The sequence below is a fragment of the Neomonachus schauinslandi genome, chromosome 10 (assembly GCF_002201575.2).
Source record: "Neomonachus schauinslandi chromosome 10, ASM220157v2, whole genome shotgun sequence".
Taxonomy (NCBI): domain Eukaryota; kingdom Metazoa; phylum Chordata; class Mammalia; order Carnivora; family Phocidae; genus Neomonachus; species Neomonachus schauinslandi.
The window spans coordinates 36,493,576-36,514,115 of record NC_058412.1 but is presented as its reverse complement, the minus strand read 5'-3'; the positions used below and the strand labels follow the sequence as shown (position 1 = coordinate 36,514,115).

At 40.7% G+C, this 20,540-nt stretch overlaps 1 protein-coding gene across 5 annotated transcripts in view; it reads right to left on the bottom strand.

Annotated features, from left to right (window-relative positions):
* Positions 1-20,540, bottom strand: part of TMEM87B (transmembrane protein 87B) — a 50,204-nt gene that overhangs the window by 11,590 nt on the left and 18,074 nt on the right. For 3 of the 5 annotated variants that reach the window (XM_021697404.2, XM_021697406.1, XM_044918618.1), the window contains exons 9-15: positions 17,627-17,726; positions 13,243-13,336; positions 11,634-11,705; positions 5,261-5,369; positions 5,118-5,176; positions 3,599-3,702; positions 1,962-2,035 (exon numbers count right to left, since the gene is read on the bottom strand). In XM_021697404.2, coding sequence (XP_021553079.1) covers positions 1,962-2,035; positions 3,599-3,702; positions 5,118-5,176; positions 5,261-5,369; positions 11,634-11,705; positions 13,243-13,336; positions 17,627-17,726 — 612 coding nt within the window. Of the gene's footprint in view, positions 1-1,961; positions 2,036-3,598; positions 3,703-5,117; positions 5,177-5,260; positions 5,370-7,292; positions 7,365-11,633; positions 11,706-13,242; positions 13,337-17,626; positions 17,727-20,540 lie in introns of all 5 variants that reach the window. The other 2 variants (XM_021697405.2, XM_044918619.1) reach the window with 1 other exon arrangement.

Here is a 20,540-nt window from a genome sequence, read left to right as displayed (position 1 = left end):
GTTCCAGCACACTTTGTTGATAATACTATTCTTTTCTCATATAACGTCTTGGTGCCCTTGTCAAAAATCAGTTGACAAATGAGGTTTCCAGTTTGAAGCTACTTTAATTATTGCATTCCATTCATTCATTTTTTTCATTCATTCATTCAGAGGGGGGAGGGGCAGAGGGATAGGGAGAGAGAATCCCAAGTAGGCTCCACGCCCAGCACGGGGCCCAATATGGGGCTGGATCCCACAATCCTGAGATCATGACCTGAGCCAAAATCAAGAGTCGGACTTTCAACTGACTGGGCCACCCAGGTGCCTCTGTTGCATTCCTTTTAAAAACAAAACTTTTAGAAACCTATTATATGGAATCAATTTGGTACTTGTAAAAGTACATTCTTCAATATGTTATTACTTAATGCAATAACAACAACAAAATCAACTGACCATATATGTGTGGATTTATTTCTGGACTCTATTTTGATACATTGCTGTGTTTTTCCATCCTTCTGCCAAACCACAAACCACACTATCTTGATTAATATAACTTGATATTTTTATAAGTCTTGAAATTACTATAAGTCCATTAATTTTATTTTATTGAGATAAAATTCCCACACTATAAAATGCACCATCTTGAAGTGAACAATTCAGCAGATTTCAGGATAGTCAAGGAATTATGCAACCATCACCACTAATTTCAGATTTTCATACACCTAAAAAGAAACCCCATGCCCATCAGTAGTCACTCCCTACTCATTCCTTCCACCAGCCCCTGGCAATCATCAATATACTTTGTCTTATACGAATTTACCTTTTGTGGACTTTTCATCTAACTGCAATCATATAATTTGTGATCTTCATGATTGGCTTTGTGATTCACTTAGCATAATGTTTTCAAGATTTGTCCATGTTGTAACTACAAGAATGTTTGAGCTCTTCTAGGTCCTTGCTTTTTGACATACATTTTAAAATCAGATTAACTGGGGCACCTGGGTGGCGCAGTCAGTTGAGCTTCCGACTCCTGATTTCAGCTCAGATCATGATCTCAGGGTCCTGGGATCGAGCCCCCAGTTGGGCTCCATGCTTAGCAGGGAGTCTGCTTAAGATTCTCTTCTCCCAGGGCACCTGGGTGGCTCAGTCGTTAAGCGTCTGCCTTCAGCTCAGGTCATGATCCCGGAGTCCTGGGATTGAGCCGGGTTCCCTGCTCAGTGGGAGGCCTGCTTCTCTCTCTTCCACTCCCCCTGCTTGTGTTCCCTCTCTCTCTGTCTCTTTCTCTCTCAAATAAATAAATAAAATCTTTAAAAAAAACAAAACAAAATCAGATTAACCATTTGTACTTTTTTAAGGTCAGTTGGAATTATGATTGGGATTGCACTGATTCTCTTATCAGTTTGTGGTACTGACTGCTTAATAATATTGAGAGTTACAATTCATAAACATGTTATAGCTCTACACTTACTTATTCTTAGCAACTGAATTATGTAATGATATTGCCTTAACAAATGTTTAAAGTATTATGGTAAAATTAATAAAATGATAAAATGCTATGTAGAAATTAATTGAAAGATGAAAATAGCACTAAAACTAATGAGAAATGCTTTGGGAATGAACAGAAAATTACATATATAATTCTGAAGAGCAAGAAGAGGTGATTCAAGGAAATTTAGGAATCATCATTAAGAAAAAGATTATTAGGAGCTAAGCACAATGTAAACTAAATTCTTAGTGTGAAACAGTATATCTATTTTAATACTTAGACTTTAGAAGTGAACAGGTAACAAAAGCTCAAACTACATTAAGGATCTTGAAAATTTCATTACTGACTTTTCCTTTTGTGACTGTCTACCATAATAGGGGTTTTGGCAGATAGAGTTTTAAAATTATTTTAATAGGAAAAAAATGTGACTTTGCATCATAAGTAAAGGTACAAGTTACAATTAAATGGTTATTTAATAAGAAAACATATCACTCACTTAAATTTTCAGATGGTACCATAAATTCTTCAATTTCATCATCAGAATCATCGATTAACGGCATGAAGGCATATCTACATCAGAAACGAGGAAGAGTAGTTTTACTAGTGCATTTAAACCTGTTTGGTTTTCAGTTCATACCTAAAAGCATCATTACATACAAAAATATTTACATTAAAAAATTTCTTATAAATTCAAATTAAAAAATTCAATTATTTTACTCTCAAATTAGGAAAGATTATCAGCGATGAAACAGTGAAACTGGAGCTCCCAAGCCCTGCTGGTGAAAGTGTAAACGGGTAAGATCTTTCTGGAAAGCAGTTCTGCAATGTTCAGGGAAAGGAACTTCCTGATGTACTTTTTTCTCCCTGTCAAAAACCCTCCCTGCCCACTACTTGTTAACTTATCCCCTAACAAAAGGTAAATTGCTAATCTTACTGGTGAAAATAAAGCTTACTGACTAAGCCACATTTGCTAGGTCAGAAATACATTCAGAAAGCACTGCTGATAATAACAATAATCCTAGAAACAAACTAGTCCCTAATAACTAGGTACTGCTTCTACATATTAGGCTACATTCATATTATGGAACGCCAAAGAGCCATTAAAAATAATGTGGTACATCTAGGGGCAGCTGGCTGGCTCAATCGGTACAGCATATGACTCTCAATTTCAGGGTCATGAGTTCAAGCCCCATGTTGAGCATGGAGCCTACTTTAAAAAAAAATGTGGTAGAGCTATACAAGATGATATGGAAAGATAGATCTTAAACAAGAAGGTGCAGAATGGTGTATATGTGTATGTATGTACTTGTAATTATTATATACTTTTTAAAAAAAGATTTATCTATTTATTTTACATCAAGAGAGAGAGTGTGTGTGCATGCTCGCACAGTGGGGTGGGGCAGAGGAGACAGTCTTAAGCAGACTCTGCACTGAGTGTAGAACCTGACTCGGGGTTTGATCTCACCACCCTGAGATCACGACCTGAGCCAAAACCAAGAGTCAAGACGCCTAACCGATTGTGCCACCCAGGTGTCCCAATTACTATATACTTTTAAAAAGAGAGGGAGAAACACACACTGGTATATACTTTTCCATTTTTCCTTAGAAAGGCATTCAAGAAACTTCACAGCCCTTTCCTTGGGGAAGAGGAGTGAGGCAAGGGCAGGTGGGCCTTCCTATCATATGCAGCCAATGGTACAACCTGAACTTACCAAACTCAAGCTCCTTATATTTTGGTTCCACTTTTCCTTTCAAGCTTTATTTCCCTCCAATGTAAGTAGTATTAATCAAAATGCATGCCTCAATGACCTCCAAGGTATACCATGTTTTCCCCCACTACCTCAGAAAATGTACATTCTTTCTCAGCTCAGCTTTTCACGGTTCTGCTTCTTTCCTCGAGGAAGATGCTGCCTTTCAAGGAGGCTTCCTCAACCCTCTTCAGTCTTCCCCCTGGACTTCCTAGTTCATACATCTTATTTCACTGTCTTACATTATATCTGTCTCCCTAGTTGATTGTGTACTCCTTTAAAAGTGAAGACTACTGCCTCAGTTTCTATAAATGTGTTTTTATTTGAACACAGTAGCAGTGATCAACAAATGCTTGCCAAATGTGAATTTTCCCATGTTAGGTACCTCTGATTGTTTGCTGATGGTCTCCACAAAAACATTATTACAATAAGGATAAGTGAAAAAAGGAAGCTCCAAAATGCATCATCAACCCAGCGTTCCATCCAATCCTATAACAAGGACAATTCAAACATGAAATATTAATTTTCTGATAAACACAGATAGATTTCCCATTCAAATAGTGTACAATGACAAACACTCATGAAATCTTTCCAACCAGTCCATCTTCCAAATATGTACATGTTTTTTTAAGAAAATAAAAACTAAGAAATGCTATCTTCATCAAATTAACATGAATGCCTACTTCAGCCTTATAACCAATCAGATAAATAAAACCCTAACACAAATTATATACTACAGTATCATAAAGAATTAGTGTTTAGGGACGCCTGGGTGGCTCAGTCGGTTAAGCGTCTGCCTTCGGCTCAGGTCATGATCTCAGGGTTCTGGGATCAAGTCCCGCATCGGGCTCTTTGCTCACGGGGAGCCTACTTCTCCCTCTGCCTGCCACTCCCCCTGCTTGTGCTTGCGCGCGTTCTCTCTTTGACAAATAAATAAAGTCTTAAAAAAAAAGAATTAGTGTTTAAAGGGGCTTCTGAGGTCATTTAATCCTATTTTCTAGATGAGAATAGTCATGAGGCAGGTTAATAAGATAATCAGAAGCAAGTTCACAATGGGTACTTTTGACATGGATGGTATTAGAATTTCCGACGTGAAGATCTCGATGCAGTATTTTTCCTAATAAGTTATTTTGCTTTTAGTAAGACAAGAGATTTTATTATACATTGTTTGAAATGTTTCTAAAGGGCTGTTTAACATTATAAACATTCTTTTCCATAAAATTTTACGGTCAACAGAAAGATTTACAAAACAAAAATAAAAATCCAAAAGATATACTTAGAACTCCAGGTGAAAAACCCTAAGGTGACAGGAGGAGAAAAAAGAAATTCCAGAAAGTTCAGTTTCTTCTCTCACTAAATTATCCCTAAGGCAGAAGTCTAGGATGCACAGAGGGCTGTCTCTAATGTTTATTTAGAACTAGGGACTAGCTCTAAATCAAGAAGCCCCCAAAAAGGCCTTTTAAATTTTAAGTCTAAGAAATGTACCTTCTACCTAGAGAACCCACAGAGAGTATCTCTTGAATGTTCATAATGAGTGTACCACCTTAGAAACATGTCAGACTTAAGGTTTACAGTCCCATTTAGATACCAAAAACCCAATTTCATGGTATGCAAGAAGAGAAAGCTTTCCTGTTACCTTATGTTATATAAGAAGGTAATTATTTTTCAAAATATATAAAGGGGAAGTTGAGAAAAGAACATAATTGGACAAGTAGATTTAGGAGGAATATTTTCAGATTCATTTAAAGGAGGCAAAAGTTCTTATAATTCTCTGTAAAATAATTCAAACTAAACTGAAAATCTCCACTAAAATTACCTGTTTACAAACACTAACTAAATTCTTCAAAATTACCCAAAATAGTATAATTAAAAATGAAAACTTTAAATAGGAAGATTATACTTACTGATTGACATTTTGCAATTCTAAATGTCTTCGTTGTCCACACCATAAACACTATAGAAGCTGAAACACACCAAAAAGAGTCACCTCTGAAGGAACATGCAATACTAAAATAATTTATTATAATAAGAAAATTAAATAGCTTACCTAGTACGGCAAAGATCAGAGTATTTGTAAAGTGCCTGTATAAAGAAAATTTCACTGTGTTCTTTCTTAGCCTTAGAGTCTTCATAGTTTGTGCCAAACTTATAAATATGTGCAAAAAGTTAAGGAAAAACATTTTAAATAGTAATAAACAGTTTAAAAACAAAATAAGAATCTCCTACATTTCTAAAATTAGTACTGCTAAATATAGTTCCTATAAAAACAGAAAAAATATTATTTTAGCCAATATTATATGATTATGATACTGATTTTATGGCAGATTTTGTTTTACAATTTACCATTGTCTGAACTACATAAACTTTGAGGAAGACACCAAACAAGAAGCCCTATGATGTTCTCCTTCAATGTCAAGCTCCCAAAACATAGGATAGAGCAGTATATACGCTAAAAAACGAGCCACCTTAGGCCAGACACTCTTAACAGATCACATTATGACATGCCCTTAGGCTTGTGCTTTTTGTCTCTCTTTCTTATTTTCTTCTTTCCAGTCTACTCTCTTTTTATCCTCTGAATGACCATAATTAAGAAGGGAGGTCAACAGGGGCACCTGGGTGGCTCAGTCGTTAAGCGTCTGCCTTCGGCTCAGGTCATGATCCCAGGGTCCTGGGATTGAGCTCCACATCAGGCTCCCTGCTCGGCGGGAAGCCTGCTTCATCCTTTCCCACTCCCCCTGCTTGTGTTCCTTCTCTCACTGTGTGTGTCTCTGTCAAATAAATAAATAAAATCTTAAAAAAAAAAAAAAAGAAAAAAGAAGGGAGGTCATCTATTAATTCCAATATAAAAATTGAAAAATGAAATACGTTAAATCAAACAAATCTGGACTTAGGTAAGGAGAGACTTCATTCAAAAAATTACTGCAACAGGCAGAGGAGGCTTATTGCCATGGGGAGGATGTTCCAACTCTGCAAGAGTCCCACAGGTCAGGCCAGACAGGGCTTTGATTTTGTAGGGAGGGGTAAACAAGACTAGAAAGCAGGTGTGGGGAAGTGGGTGGCATGACTGGACAGCTGCTCAGGGAACGACTTTCCCTGAGGTGTGCAGATTCTCGAGAGGGGCCACTGAGGAGGGCTGTGGTGGACGAAAGCTCAGGGACCTAGGGAGGGAGACCGCTTAGTCTGGCCCAGGCTGGCGTTCTGGCCAGATTGGTCAGCAGGTACACAGGTCTGTGTCTGGCCTTGTCATAGGTAACAAGGGGGCATCTGGGAGTCTCATGTAAGTCCTATGGGACTTATGTCTCATGTAAGTCCTTTGAAGTAAGCCTTTCCCCGGAACACGAAAGGGTGGAGGTTTTCTTAACCATGCCTGTTTTCCAGGAGCACAGGGATCAGGTAAAGCTCAACACTGTCATGTATGAAGAAGCAAAAAGAGGCTTCTCCACTGACTCCTTGGCAGTGAAGCTGGGACTCAAGCCAGAGCACTCTTTGTAAATGGGAGTTGCTTCCTCTGGAGCATACCATCAAGCTTTGTTCATGAACCATATACTGAACATAACAGAGCGGAGCAAAAGACTGGAAGTGGCAAACTTTAGATCTATGCCTATTTTAAATTCCAAATACTTCATGAATCAGAAACTTCATGGCAGTACTCAAATTACCAAAACTGCTATTCAGTCTTCCTAAATGACCAGTGAGTTCCAAAAGAAGATCAATTTCTAAAATAACACAATTCAACCAATTAAGGCTACTGTCAGAATTTACAGAACAGTAAATATACTGTATTCTTTTAACATTATCAAGACAAATGCTTTTTAAAAATTCTTGACTAAAATGAATTTTCTATGTTAAAAATATGGTCACATTGAATAATTCAAAAGTATTTCTGAGAAGCCGAGGAATAAAAAGATCAAAAGCAAATTCAAAACTGCCTAAACCTCCACTTACCAAGACACTGTTAAACTTAAGTAAAGCTTAAATCATTTCTCCCTTTAAAGGAAAGTGGTTACGAAAGCAAACAGGCCCAGTTATCCTTAGGTGAGAAGCAACGGGAACGTGTTGCTGCAGTAGGAAAAGGATATCCACCAGCACAAGCCAGAGTCAAGAAGAGAGAGAGGGAGACTGGCCAGAAGCACAAGATCAGAGTCATTTGCCTGCAGCAAAACAGCAAAAAATTAAAATAAGCAGAAAAAAAGAGGAAGAGGGCTTCATGAGAAAAGCAATGGCTTTGAATTTTTCAAGTTATTTCTTCTTTTACTTGAGAACCAGATTCTTATAGGATAGCTGTGTTAGGTTCATCAAAGCAAAGGAAGCAGGGTCATTACACAAGCACTCAGTTCTGTATATATGTAGACCTGCTTCTTTTGCTTGCCATTTGTAATCATTTAAGAAATCTACTCTTCTTGTACACAAAATGCAGACTTCTCATTTCAGTAAAGAAAACTGCCAAATAACCATCTTAAAGCAAACATAGGAAATTCAGGTTCAAGCTGAAATGGATACTAAGTTTTCTTTCTCTCACCATTAAACACTAACCAAGATAATTTTAATTTCTGGATTTCTTTATGACTTCTATTTCTAACACCTTTATTAAAAGTATTAATCATTAAGCAAACTAAATCTTTTCCCTTGTTTTCCTTATCTCCCCACTCCAATTTGGCTCATTGTATGTTGGAACAGACCCCAAAGTCAACGCTGTCCATAAAGGTGATAAATTACCCTCATTCAAATCCAGATGGAATTGGGCCTTTAGAGCTGCTTGTCTTTGGAATTTTCTGTCAAGTTGCATTACTGTTTTTCCCAGTGAACTACCTTGTGGATGGTTAAGAACAAGAAATCTCTGAAATACATATCTGTAAATTACCAGGGTAAAAGATAATACAGATTTTTAAAAATGCCATGTCCATAGCTCAATTAGTTGACTGAAAAACATACTTGCTAACTTATTAAAGGCTCCAAGCATATATAATTTTGGAGACAAGACAATTCCAAATTAAGCAGATATCCTAAGCTCACTTTCTAAATGCACAATGACAGAAGGGAAGAAGTTAAGATCTGGAGCCGGCAATGCTGAGACTAACAGATAGGTTCACCTGCACCGCCTGCCTATCCTGATGCCAGGTATGTTCATCCTGCCTGCCCCTTCTCCTCAGGTCAGCTGAGCATCCCTAACAAGTGATGGGGCCGCAGCAGAACAGGTACCATGGCCCCTGGGGATGAGCTCTCCATGGCCAGAGCACTGGTCATGGGCAGAACTGAGGACTGTAGTTGACCTTTTCAACAGCTCAATGTCTTTAAATGTGTTTTCACGTGGAAAATATAAAAATTATACTACAATAAGATTAGTATCATTCTTGGAAAAGATAAGATGTATTTAACTATAATTTCTTTCAACAAACTTGGGACTCTAAACTAGTATCCTCGACCAGAAGTAGAACAGATTTTTTTTTTTTTTAAAGATTTTATTTATTTATTTGAGAGAGAGAGAATGAGAGAGAGCACATGAGAGTGGGGAGGGTCAGAGGGAGAAGCAGACTCCCTGCCGAGCAGGGAGCCCGATGCGGGACTCAATCCAGGGACTCCAAGATCATGACCTGAGCTGAAGGCAGTCGCTTAACCAACTGAGCCACTCAGGCGCCCAGTAGAACAGATTTTTAAGCAAGTTTGGTCAGAAACAACTCTTTAAATCAGGTGTTATTTCTTTTTTTTTTTTTTAAAGTTTTTATTTATTTATTTGAGAGAGAGAGAATGAGAGAGAGAGAACACATGAGAGGGGTAGGGTCAGAGGGAGAAGCAGACCCCCCGCCGAGCAGGGAGCCCGATGCGGGACTCGATCCCGGGACTCCAGGATCATGACCTGAGCCGAAGGCAGTTGCTTAACCAACTGAGCCACCCAGGCGCCCACAGGTGTTATTTCTTAACTAGATACTCTTCAGACAGTAGGGAATCCATGGATATAATTTTGGAGGCTTTTAAATGCCCCACTGCAGGCAACACTTTTGTGGGGTGTGTGTTTCTATCTTGTAAAAAGAGGCTCCCCAGCTTTCATTTGACTTTCAAGGGCATCTTTGGTCCCAAGACCCAAACAAGGCTAAGAACCACTGCTTTAGAGAGTAGGGATGCTAAATTAAAAGGCTTTTTTCTTTGGTTTTTAACTTGGAAGCATACTAAAAATTCACAAAGAGGGAGTTTAAAGAGCAGACAGACTGGGTTTCGAAGAAACCACCCACAGGGGACTGAGAAAGGGCCATGTCTGTTAGCATGCCTGCAGAAAGGGGTGCTTCCTTGCAGAGGAGGAACAGAGACAAACTTAAGCCCTCTCTGGCCTCCCTGTGAGAGATAAAGATGAGGAAATGGAAAGGAATTACAAGAAAACAAAAGAACGTTGAATATTAAAAGCAAAAAGACAAGTATCGAAGACAGTGGAAACAAAAAAAACTTGATAAAAAAATCTATCTAGAGAAAAGAGTTTCAAAGAGGATGTAATGCAGAAGGAAGAGATAAAAATAATGTTCTGGGATATGCATAACACTGCCTTCTGCTCTGACCAGGTCACAGTTTCTTTAGAGTTCCTCCCATTTCCACGAATGCGTATTTGAGGGCTCTGCCTCGGAGTTAAAAAGAATGGAATTTCCCAGACTCCACTGAAGTCATTGAAGCAGTGAGGAGGGTCCTCAACGATGGGTTACCATGCATCTAAAACTTCTCCTGCTGTAACATGGCTTCTGTCCCACCAGCATCACTGAGCCTGCTCTCCTGCTGTCCCATTTGTGATATCTGGAATGACCAAAGCCAGGTGCACCTTGGCAGTTCATCTCTCTGTAGTACTGGTCACTGTTGACCACCCTTCCTTACCAAAGCTTCACCCCAGGACAATTTCTGGGTTCTTCTATTTCCCTTCACCCTGGTGTTCCTTTCATGCACATTTCCACCCCCACTGGGCACCATCCTGGTCCTTTCCTCTCTCTGGTCTACATGTTCTTGGCTTGCTTCCATGGGCTGCGACCTACTCTCACATGAAGATGACCTCCAACCTTCACCATTCCAATTCCTCTTACAAACCCTGACTGGGATTTCCAACTCTCTACTTAACACTAATGCCCTAGGCAGCTCACACTTCATCCATTATGGTCCCTTCCCTAAGTTCATTGCCTTGGGGATGGCAACACTGTCCCAGCCACCCAAATGAGACGGCAAGACCTTTCTGGAGCTCTCTCCCTTCTTTTCCCACCCATTTCTACTAAGTCTATCATCTGGAGTCTTTTTTTCATTCCCTCTGCCCTATTTTTAACCTCACCATCTCTTTTTTGGACTACTGCAAATGACTCTTTCCCAGACTTCCTATCTCTAGGTTCTAGACTTTCCTTTTCCAGGTCATTTTTATATTTTTATTTTTATATGATTTTAAATAATTTCTACACCCAACGTGGGGGTACGGACTTAAAACCCTGAGATCAAGAGTTGCACGCTCTTGGGGGCACCTGGGTGGCTCAGTTGGTTAAGCATCTGCCTTCGGCTCAGGTCGTGATCCTAAGGTCCTGGAATCAAGCCCTGCATCAGGCTCCCTGCTCAGTGGGGAGCCTGTTTCTCCCTTTGCCCCTCCCCCTGCTTGTTCGCTCTGTCAGATAGATAAAATCTTAAAAAAAAAAAAAAAAAGAGTTGCACACTCTTCCAACTGAGTCAGCCAGGTGCCCCTTCCAGGTCATTTTTAAATGTCATTCTTGAGTTCTTTCTAACACAGATTTCATCATGCTACTCACCTGTGCAGCTTTCATTCCCCTTTCCTTTCTCCCTGCAGAAGGAACTTGAGACTCTTGAGCACATCATTCTATCTTTCCCTTCTGGTCCCACCTTCCATGATTCTCCCACATATGTCCACTTACAGGCAAGCTACTCTGGGACATTCTATCACTGCACCCATATTTTCACACTTCCCCTCAATTCTTCCCAGGATGCCTTTTCCCCAATTCTTTCCCCAGTTAACCTCATCTGTCCTCTCGGTCACAATTTAATGTCACCATCTCTGTGAAGTCTTTCCTGATTTTTGCACTAGAATTACTTTCTCTTTCCTCTGTTTGCATAGCACCTCTTTAAAATGGCAATTTCTATTGCTATATTGCTCCTAGTTATATGTTTGTCTTCCCTCCCAGAGTGTGAATTCCTTAAACGCAGGGACAATACCTTTTTCTTCTCTGCCTCCTAAGCATAGGGCACACAGTAAGTACTTAAGTTTGCTGAACTAACAGAAAAAATAAAGATATTCTTTGTTTGGGGAACTATTGCTTTTTCACCTTCAACTAAATTCCTATATTGAGGTTAAAAATAATGTATATCTATATTTCTTTCTATTATTATAAATACAAACTGAAAGTAATCTGATTTTAATGATACAACAAACTACTTTAGGACATAGTAAAGGATATAAACCATATAAAAATGGAGTCAATAACTGCCAAAATAATGTCACCAAAAGTAACAGCTAAATGGTGAGAACCCTGAAAGATAAAAATAGGGGATAAAACCTGAATGTAAACGTTTCATTATGTTATAGAAATTATATGAAAAAGAAAAACAATTTAGCTCATCTCATCACTTTACAAAAGCCACATAAAATTTTTATTCCTAATAAAATTGTGGCTAAGCTCATGGAAATTTTTGTTTTGGCAGCAACAGATGTTAGGTTGTCATCTACCTGTTCAATTACAATGTAAAATTGTATTATGGAATGGCAAATAAAATGTGTCATGTCCCCAGCCCCACTTAGGTCAATTTCAATCTCTCCCCTCTCCACACCAAACCTACCACCAGGGCCACTAATGAAATGGACTCCTGATCTCTCCTACTATCTGTGAAGGGACATGGAAAAAAAAAAAAGGAAGTGTGGAATGGTAAAAACAAACCATAGGTGAGACACTTTAATCACAAGCTGACAGAAAATCATATTTAAAAGTTATATTGAAGACACTGGCTATGTAAAATTTTAAAGAAATACAATGTATATACCATATCTGCATGTGGGATATTTATCTTTTTTCTTTCTAGCAAAGACTAGTTCCTGTAAATTATATACATAAATGCAAAGCTCCTCACTAGTCTAAAAATAAGAATAAATGTACCTTTCAAAGAGTCAAAGATGAAAAGAGCAGGTGTATCTAATACAGAAGGCAGATGTATCAAAGATAATAGAAAGAAGAAGAACGAGGCTTTTAACAAATTGAACAAATGGCCTGCTTCAAGATCAAAATATGTGAAGTAAACTTAATTGGCAACATAAGATCATTCACTCTGTGCAGTGATCTGATTTACACATGCAGTCCAAAAGACATTTTGGGTAAAAATTACTAGGTTCTTTGAATCAACAAAATATAATAAGCTGCTTAATCACTCAGTTGTCAGCCATATTATTAAGAAAAACGGAGAGCTAGAAATCTAGGGGTTTTCCCAGATATAAATGTTCTGCCTCTTCTTAGAGAGTAAAGTATTTGCTGCCTACACCACCCGAGTCATTTCCCCCTGGACACTACCTTCTCGTGGTTCTTCCAAGAATGGAGTCTGCTGAATCCCCAAACGCTGAGTCCACAAGAGTCAGAGAATACTTATAACCAAATGAGACTTAAGACTGATGAGATGTAATGTCTGCATGTGTGAAGGATACAGTTAATTCTGTTCACTTCCACATGTTTAGACCATGGGTTAAGGAAGAAATGAATGTGTTCAGACTGTATAATGACGAAGACAAATGTTCTTTATAAAGAATAACCATGAGCATTTTTGAGATAGACCTAATTTCTGGGATGACATCAAGTGGTGCCTTCATAATCGGTCATACTTTAAGAAGTGCTCTGTCTGGACTTCTACTACTTTCAGGAAGTATTTAAAAAGGGAAATATTCCATAGGGGAAAAAAAAAAGCTCAAATTGGGCCTTTTTCATAAATGTCCTGTCTTTAAAAATTCATCTCAGGAGATATAAAGTAAAATCCTATTTCATAGCAACAACAAAAAGGGATGAAGTGGAAACATGTGGCTTTTACCCCAATAACTCTCATCACGCCTTCAACAGCTGCGAAGATAAAGTAAAGAATCCCCAGTCCGACCACCCGGTGCATGACTGTTCCTAAACGGGGCCTGGAATGAGGAAGAGGAAACAGAAAAAAAAGAAAAAGAAAAAGCACCGGTAAGTAAAATGCATCTGAATACAGTAACTGGTCCCATTTCCAACACAGAGAAGTTATTATCTAATCAAATCAGTCTGCTCCCCCCCCATCCGGCCTCTGCTTCCTCGGTTTTAAAAAATAGCCTCTTTTCCGGGAACAGGGCAGAAACAGGCTCGGGAGAAATGGGCCTCCTTCTCTAGAACTAGAAGCTGTACTGATGCCCATGAAGCAACACGTTGAGACCACCCAGGTGCCAGAGGATTAGCATTAACACAAGTACTCATTGCACCGGATGGAAGAGTAGCCTGAGGAAACCTAGGAGTCTAAGTGCCAACTTCTAAGTGTCACTGGCAGAAACAGTAACTTAATTCTTTCATGAACATTAATTAAAAACTGTTCTGGGGGGGCGCCTGGGTGGCTCAGTTGGTTAAGCGACTGCCTTCGGCTCAGGTCATGATCCTGGAGTCCCTGGATCGAGTCCCGCATCGGGCTCCCTGCTCGGCAGGGAGTCTGCTTCTCCCTCTGACCCTCCTCCCTCTCATGCTCTCTGTATCTCATTCTCTCTGTCTCAAATAAATAAATAAAATCTTTAAAAAAAAAAAAAAAACTGTTCTGGGATACGTTTGTTAGAGATAATCCACTGATTTTCTGACTTGGGCAGAAAAAGAACAGGAGTATTAGGAGATCGAATTCTATTCCCTTTCTTCTCTCAATGTCCAAAACAAGAGTGCTAACACACTGTAGTTTCCATTCTTTACACTGGAAAGAATTAAAATAACATTTTTGATTCTTAAAAATATCAATGATTTGGGAAAATGCAAAGGCAGTAATTTTTGTGATGAGTAATTTGAAAACAACTGAAATTTCATGAAATTTGCAAATCTATAGCACAAATGTTTCAGTTCAAAAACCCTCTTGCCAGAGTGATTAGGAAAAAAAATTGATTTTAGAAAAATACTTAATGTAGTCACTTTAAGACAAAATCTAACTAAAAATTAAACTAATATCCACAGCTTATATTGAAGACTATATCTGATTTAGTTCATCTAAATTCTGACTCATTACAGCCCCTAACCGGAACCTTCTAACAGCCAGAACCATGAGTGCTCTGAAGTTTGTAACTAGAATTATGAGGTACAAGATTCCACATGAGGACTCTGTGTTTTGTATACTGTATTAAGGCCCAAAACAAACAAACCTCCCAAGACCCCAAAAAGCACTTGAGAAGGAATCTTAATAAATACCCAGTGGAAAAAAGGTTTCCTGGCTAAAATCTTGCTAACTACACCAATCTCAAGCTCACAAGCACATGTATGTGCATTCAGTGCATATTCACTGAGTGCCTACTATGTGCCAGGGACCGTGCTGGGCCTTAAGAAGCAACAGGACACAAGATAGGCAAAGCTTCTACTCCAAGTGGGGGCAAGACAACAACTCCTAACATATGCATCAAGCAGTGCTCTGAAAGGGGTGAGGATCAGAGTGACCGAGGGTGTGCACCACAGTGGGAATTCCAACAGCACTAGCCTCTCTGGGAGAGGATGGTGAGCAGAGACAAGAGTGAGGAAGCAGGGCGCCTGAGTGGCTCAGTCATTAAGCGTCTGCCTTCAGCTCAGGTCATGATCCTAGGGTCCTGGGATCGAGCCCCGCGTCGGGCTCCCTGCTCTGTGGGAAGCCTGCTTCTCCCTCTCCCACTCCCCCTGCTTGTGTTCCGTCTCTCGCTCTTGCTGTCTCTCTGTCAAATAAATAAATAAAATCTTAAAAAAAAAAAGAGTGAGGAAGCAAACCACGCCTGGGATCTGGGGGGAAGACGCTTACAGGCAGAAGCCTTTATGGCACTGTGGGGAAGTGTCTGTTGTGTTTAAGGAACAGCAACAGCAAGAAAGCCAGCAGGACAGAGCAGAGTGTTCAAAAAGGAAGAGCGGCAAGAGGTGAGATCAGCCATCTAAAAAACCACAGAAGGGAATTGGATTTATTGAGCGAGATGAGCAGAAAAGTAATGAGATCTTAGTTCTGTTTAAAAAGGATCATCTTGGCTGCTGCTCTGTCTGAAAAGATTGACAGACCAGGGCAGATGCAGGGAAACCAGCTAGGAGGGTACTGAAGTCATCTAGGGAGAGAAGATGGTGTTTGGACCCAGGGTGGTGGCTGTGGAAGGGAGGGGTGGGTTCACTCTGGATGTGTCCTGACAATAGAGCCAAGAAACTGGATGAGCGTGCCCCAGGGATGCGAGTCGCTGGAACAGAGGTCTGGGGCCTGAGCCTGGGGCACTTCAATGCTGGAGCTCAGGAAGACAGAGTCTAGCAGGGGGGACTGGGAGGAGCGGCCAGGGCTCCAAGACTCAAGTTGCCACAGGGCCCTTGCACAAAGCCTGAGCAAGGCCATGTGGTTTGGCAACAGAGGTCCAGGTGATTAACAAGAGCAGTCTCGATGGAGGAGTGGAGGCAAAACCTCACTAGGGTACGTTCAGAAGAAAATGAGGGAAGTTGAACTGGCAACCACAGACAATGCATCTGAGAAATGATGCTGCACAGGGATGAAGAGAAATGAAAGAGAAGCAGAGGAGAGGGCTGGCTGGGATGGAGGGAGATTTGCTTTGGAAGATGACCGAAGTGACAGCATGCTGTTGGCAGTGACGCGGCTCAGGAAAACTGATGACCCCGGAGGAAACAGAGCCGGCTGCTGGAGCAGCTGCTCTGACACATGAGAGGTAATGGCATCCAGAGCACGAGGGCAGGAGCAGGACTTAACCATTGCCTTTCAAGAGGAGGAAAACACTATATGTGGTCCAGAATGGGGGGAATGGTACAGATTTGGTGGCAGGAATGCACTGAATTCCCTTCTGATGGCTTCCATTTCCTCGGAGAGAAAAGAACCAAGATCAGCTAAGATGGAGGTGGGTAGGAGGGGAGAGAAGGGGGTAAAATAGTGTTCTGTAGAGTGGGAAAAGGACCATCAACTGGCAAGAGGATCTAGAAACTGCGAGGGGCATTAAGGGCGCACTTAAAGTTCTGGGTCATGAAGGGAAATGAGCCTGCACTGTGGTCAGGCAGATTCTTCTGCTTGGGTATGAGCCTGAGGCTCAAGGGAGGCTGACAAAGAGAAAGGCAAAGGGCTTCAGGTGTATGCAGATATTCAGCACTCTGCAGGATCGATGGAAGGTGGCAGGATCAAAAGGCCAGAAGCCACACTAGGGTCAAAGAATGAAGTGGGCTTATCTATTGGGAAAAGTAAATGGCAAACAGAGAAGGTGACAGTTGAAAAGAGGATTAACATTTGCAATGATAAAGAGGGTACAGTTAAATATAATAATAAAGTCTAGAAAGTGGCAGTGGGAATCGGTAACTGAGGTGAGGGACAGGTGAGAGCAGCCGAGGTGGTGAGATGAGATCCAGTTACTCACAGGATCACCCACACAGATACTGAAATCACAGGGAATTCTGACACAGGAAGTGTTGAGAAAGACAGAGAAGCAAGTACTCGGAGAGTTAAGGGATGAGGGGAGAAATCTGGAACTTGAAAGGCAACTGCGGTAAGAAGATATAGCAGGTGATCCAGTCTGGAAGCTTGAGCTTCTGGGAACTGGAGAGTTTTAAGGAAGAACAACGGTCCAAACAAAGGGGCAGTGAGGATAAAGAGGACAAGCTCTTCCATGGTCATTCCCAGTGACTCACGGGCATGGGAGAGAAAAGATGGAGCCTGAGAGGGTCTAGAAGAAGTAGGGTCCTCACTGGACGGCCAGGTTTTAGTCTGAAATCTGCTGACCCGGTGTTTAGTCCTCTCTCCCTTACAATACTCAAATACAATTGTAAAAACATAACTTGGGGCGCCTGGGTGGCTTAGTTGGTTGAGCATCCGACTCTTGATCTCAGCTCAGGTCTTGATCATGAGGTCATGGGTTCAAGCCCCATGTGGGGCTCCACGCATGACGCTCCATGCTCCATAAAAAGCATAACTATATGTCTAGGAAAGAGAAAATGGTTTGAACTTTAAGAATCATTTAAAATTTTCCTATCCTTAAAGTTGATTGCTTATTCATCTAACTATAAAAAGCCACTGGAATTCAAATTCAAGATCTTTATTTGAGACAGTGTAAAGTGATCAGTACCTGGAAATGCCTTAAAAACACGTTCTTGCAGATATTTCCCTATGGGGTTTGTATGATCATACTGAGAAGTGTCCAGTCTCACAGAATCATAATGTAGGCGGGAGGAGTCACAAGACTGAAAGCTCAGTATCGTTCCAACACGCCAATACTTACTTCACAATGCCATAGCCCAAGCTCACAATGATCACAAGGAGGCGAGCCAATGTCCTCTTCACCGCAGATATCAACTCCGCAAATATCAATAAACCTTGGGCTGAGGGGAAGAAAGAAAAGAAATCATTCTGTGTACATCTAGAGGCCTTCCACCAAAATTCTAAATATGTACTGTGTGTAACTATACATTTGGACCTCAGCTGAGTTAGCCATATTTGCTTTAAAGGTCATCTAATCCAACTGATGCTTCAAAACCTCAGTGGAGGGGAATCTGTTACTTCCTGGAGAATTCACCCCGTATTTGCTCTCTCTATTGGGCACAGCTTGCTTACATCAATCTAAAAGCTGTCTCCCTCAATTTCCCTCTGTTCTTTTTCTTCCCCTTGAGATGACAAAGAACTACATCCCTCTTTCTGTCCTGTAAATATTTGAAAACCATAAGGTCCTCTAGAGTTTTCTTTTCTCCAGGATGCCTTCATCATTTACTCACTTATGCTCCTACTGTGTGGCTATAATAGGAAAAGAGACACCATGATCACTGCCCTCATGAAGATTATAATCTGGTTAGGACAAGTAAGTAGACAGAACTCAGCATGGTGAGCCCTAGAGGCAATATAGTATCTCCTAGGACTGTGAGGGAGCCAACCCAATCCACACTTGAGGGAGGCACAAGTGGGTTCTCAGAAGAAGTAACATTTAAATCAGGATTTGAAGGCCTAGTAAAAATTAACTATTGGGGGGAAATAAAGGGGAAAGGAAAATTAATGGTACATGAAGAGGCATGGAGGAGAAAAGAGGAAAAGTAAAATACACTGCAAGAAGTCAAAGTTCAGTGTGTCTGTAGCACAGTGTAATGAGGGATTTCAAGAAGAGGTGGTGAGAGAGGCAGGGACAATCACGTAGGGTTTTCAGGCCATGTTATGAGTCTGGATTTTATGCTAAGGGCAGTGGGAAGTCAATGACAGTAAACAAGGAGTAAAAAAGGAAATGGTAAACTACAGCCCATAGGCTAAATCTGGCCCTACATCTGCCTTTGTAAATAAAGTTTTATTGGAACATAGCCATGCCCATTTGTTTACATGTTGACTGTGGCTGCTTTTGTGCTACAATGGCAGGTGACTAGTTGAAACAGAGACTGATGGCCTGTAAAGCCAAAAATATTTACTATCTGGCCTTTGCAAAAGAAGTTTGCTGACTCTTGGAATAAAACTGACAGCTTTATTTTATCAAGATTGCTCTACTTAATGGCTTGGAAAGGAACTAGGCTACAGTCAAGGAAAATGCTCAGGAGGCTATTCCAGAAATCCAGGTAAGAGATGATGAGAGCACAGTGCTGGCAGTGAAGATGGAGACAACCAGAAAGACATTCAGAAACCAGTAGTGAATCCACCTACTTATTCTTGTTTTCAGCTCACAATTCTCCAACTTATGCACAAGGAATCATAAGAGACCTTGTCAAATGCCTTGTAGACAGATATGGAACTAGAGGGAGAGGAAGAGGGTGACAAGAGGATGGCGCCAAGGCTGACTGGCTCGGCCATCCACTAACAGGAATATCTGGAGGAGCATTCGGTTTGGACTAGAGTGAATCAAGTACAAGGGCAGAAAAGGTGAGTTCCTTTTCTGCCATACAGAGACTGACAAGTCTGCAAGGCATTCAGAAGATGGTTAGCAGGCGACCACCTACTGCTAACCATCTGTAGCTCAGGACAGACATCTGGCCAGGAGGTTAAGCTTCAGGAGGAACACAATGGATGAGCTCTCCAAGACAGAGGAATGTGAAGAGGTTTAGGATGACAAATGTTCAAGGGTGGTGTGTTTTCAAATTCCTTCATGAGCTGCTCAGTCTGGACTATTTCCCTGTTGGAGGAAAGTGATTATACAACCTTCCTGGTACAGCTGGACCTGCAAAACAGGAATCTCAATGTCTTCACTGCTAGTCCTCCTGCTGTTACCTAAGGTTGTAGGAGTTAGTGGGAGGCAACCACCCCGTAATTGCCTATGCTGAATTTATTCTTCATCAGCTTCAACCTTTAAATTCTTTTAAAAAGTTTCCCACTTGTATTTTTGTATTTGTACTTCAACCCCAAGTTCAAGGTCTTGCCTATTAAGTTTCACCTTTCCATTCAGGATACCAAAACTCTTTGATCCTTCAAAGACCTCCAAGTGAGAAGGGTCCATCTAAAATTATTGTCTATACCCCCAGTATTAACAACTCTGCCAACATCCCATTGTCCACAAAATTTTAGCGAATGCTCTCTACAGATGCATAGGTCTGCAATGAACGTTAAGTGAATAATAAGGATAAACCACAACAAGGTCTGAAACCTGAGACAGACATCATTCAAAACCTCCTTCTAACCCAGTGGTTCTCAATCCTAGATGCACACTACAATCACATGGGAAGCCTCTCAACAGAACCAATTCTTAGGTATGCCAATCTCTGGCACTGGTATTGTTTTATTTATTTATTTATTTATTTAATAAGAGACTTTTTTTTTTTTTTAAGATTTTATTCATTTATTTGACGGAGAGAGAGACAGTGAGAGAGGGAATACAAGCGGGGGAGTGGGAGAGGGAGAAGGAGGCTCCCTGCCAAGCAGGGAGCCCGATGTGGGGCTCGATCCCAGGACCCTGGAATCATGACCTGAGCCGAAGGCAGACGCCTAACGACTGAGCCACCCAGACGCCCCGCTAGTATTGTTTCAAAGTTCTTCAGTGATGCTTATGTGCAGCCAGGGATGAGAACCATTGCTCCAGACCAGTGCTGTCCAATAGAAGTTTCTGGGATGATGGAAATTTCTACTTCTATGCTGTCCAATAACGTAATCATCCGGCCACGTGTGGCAACTGAGCATTTGAAATGCAGCTAGGACAACTGAGGAAGTGAACTGCTAATTTAATTTTACTTAAA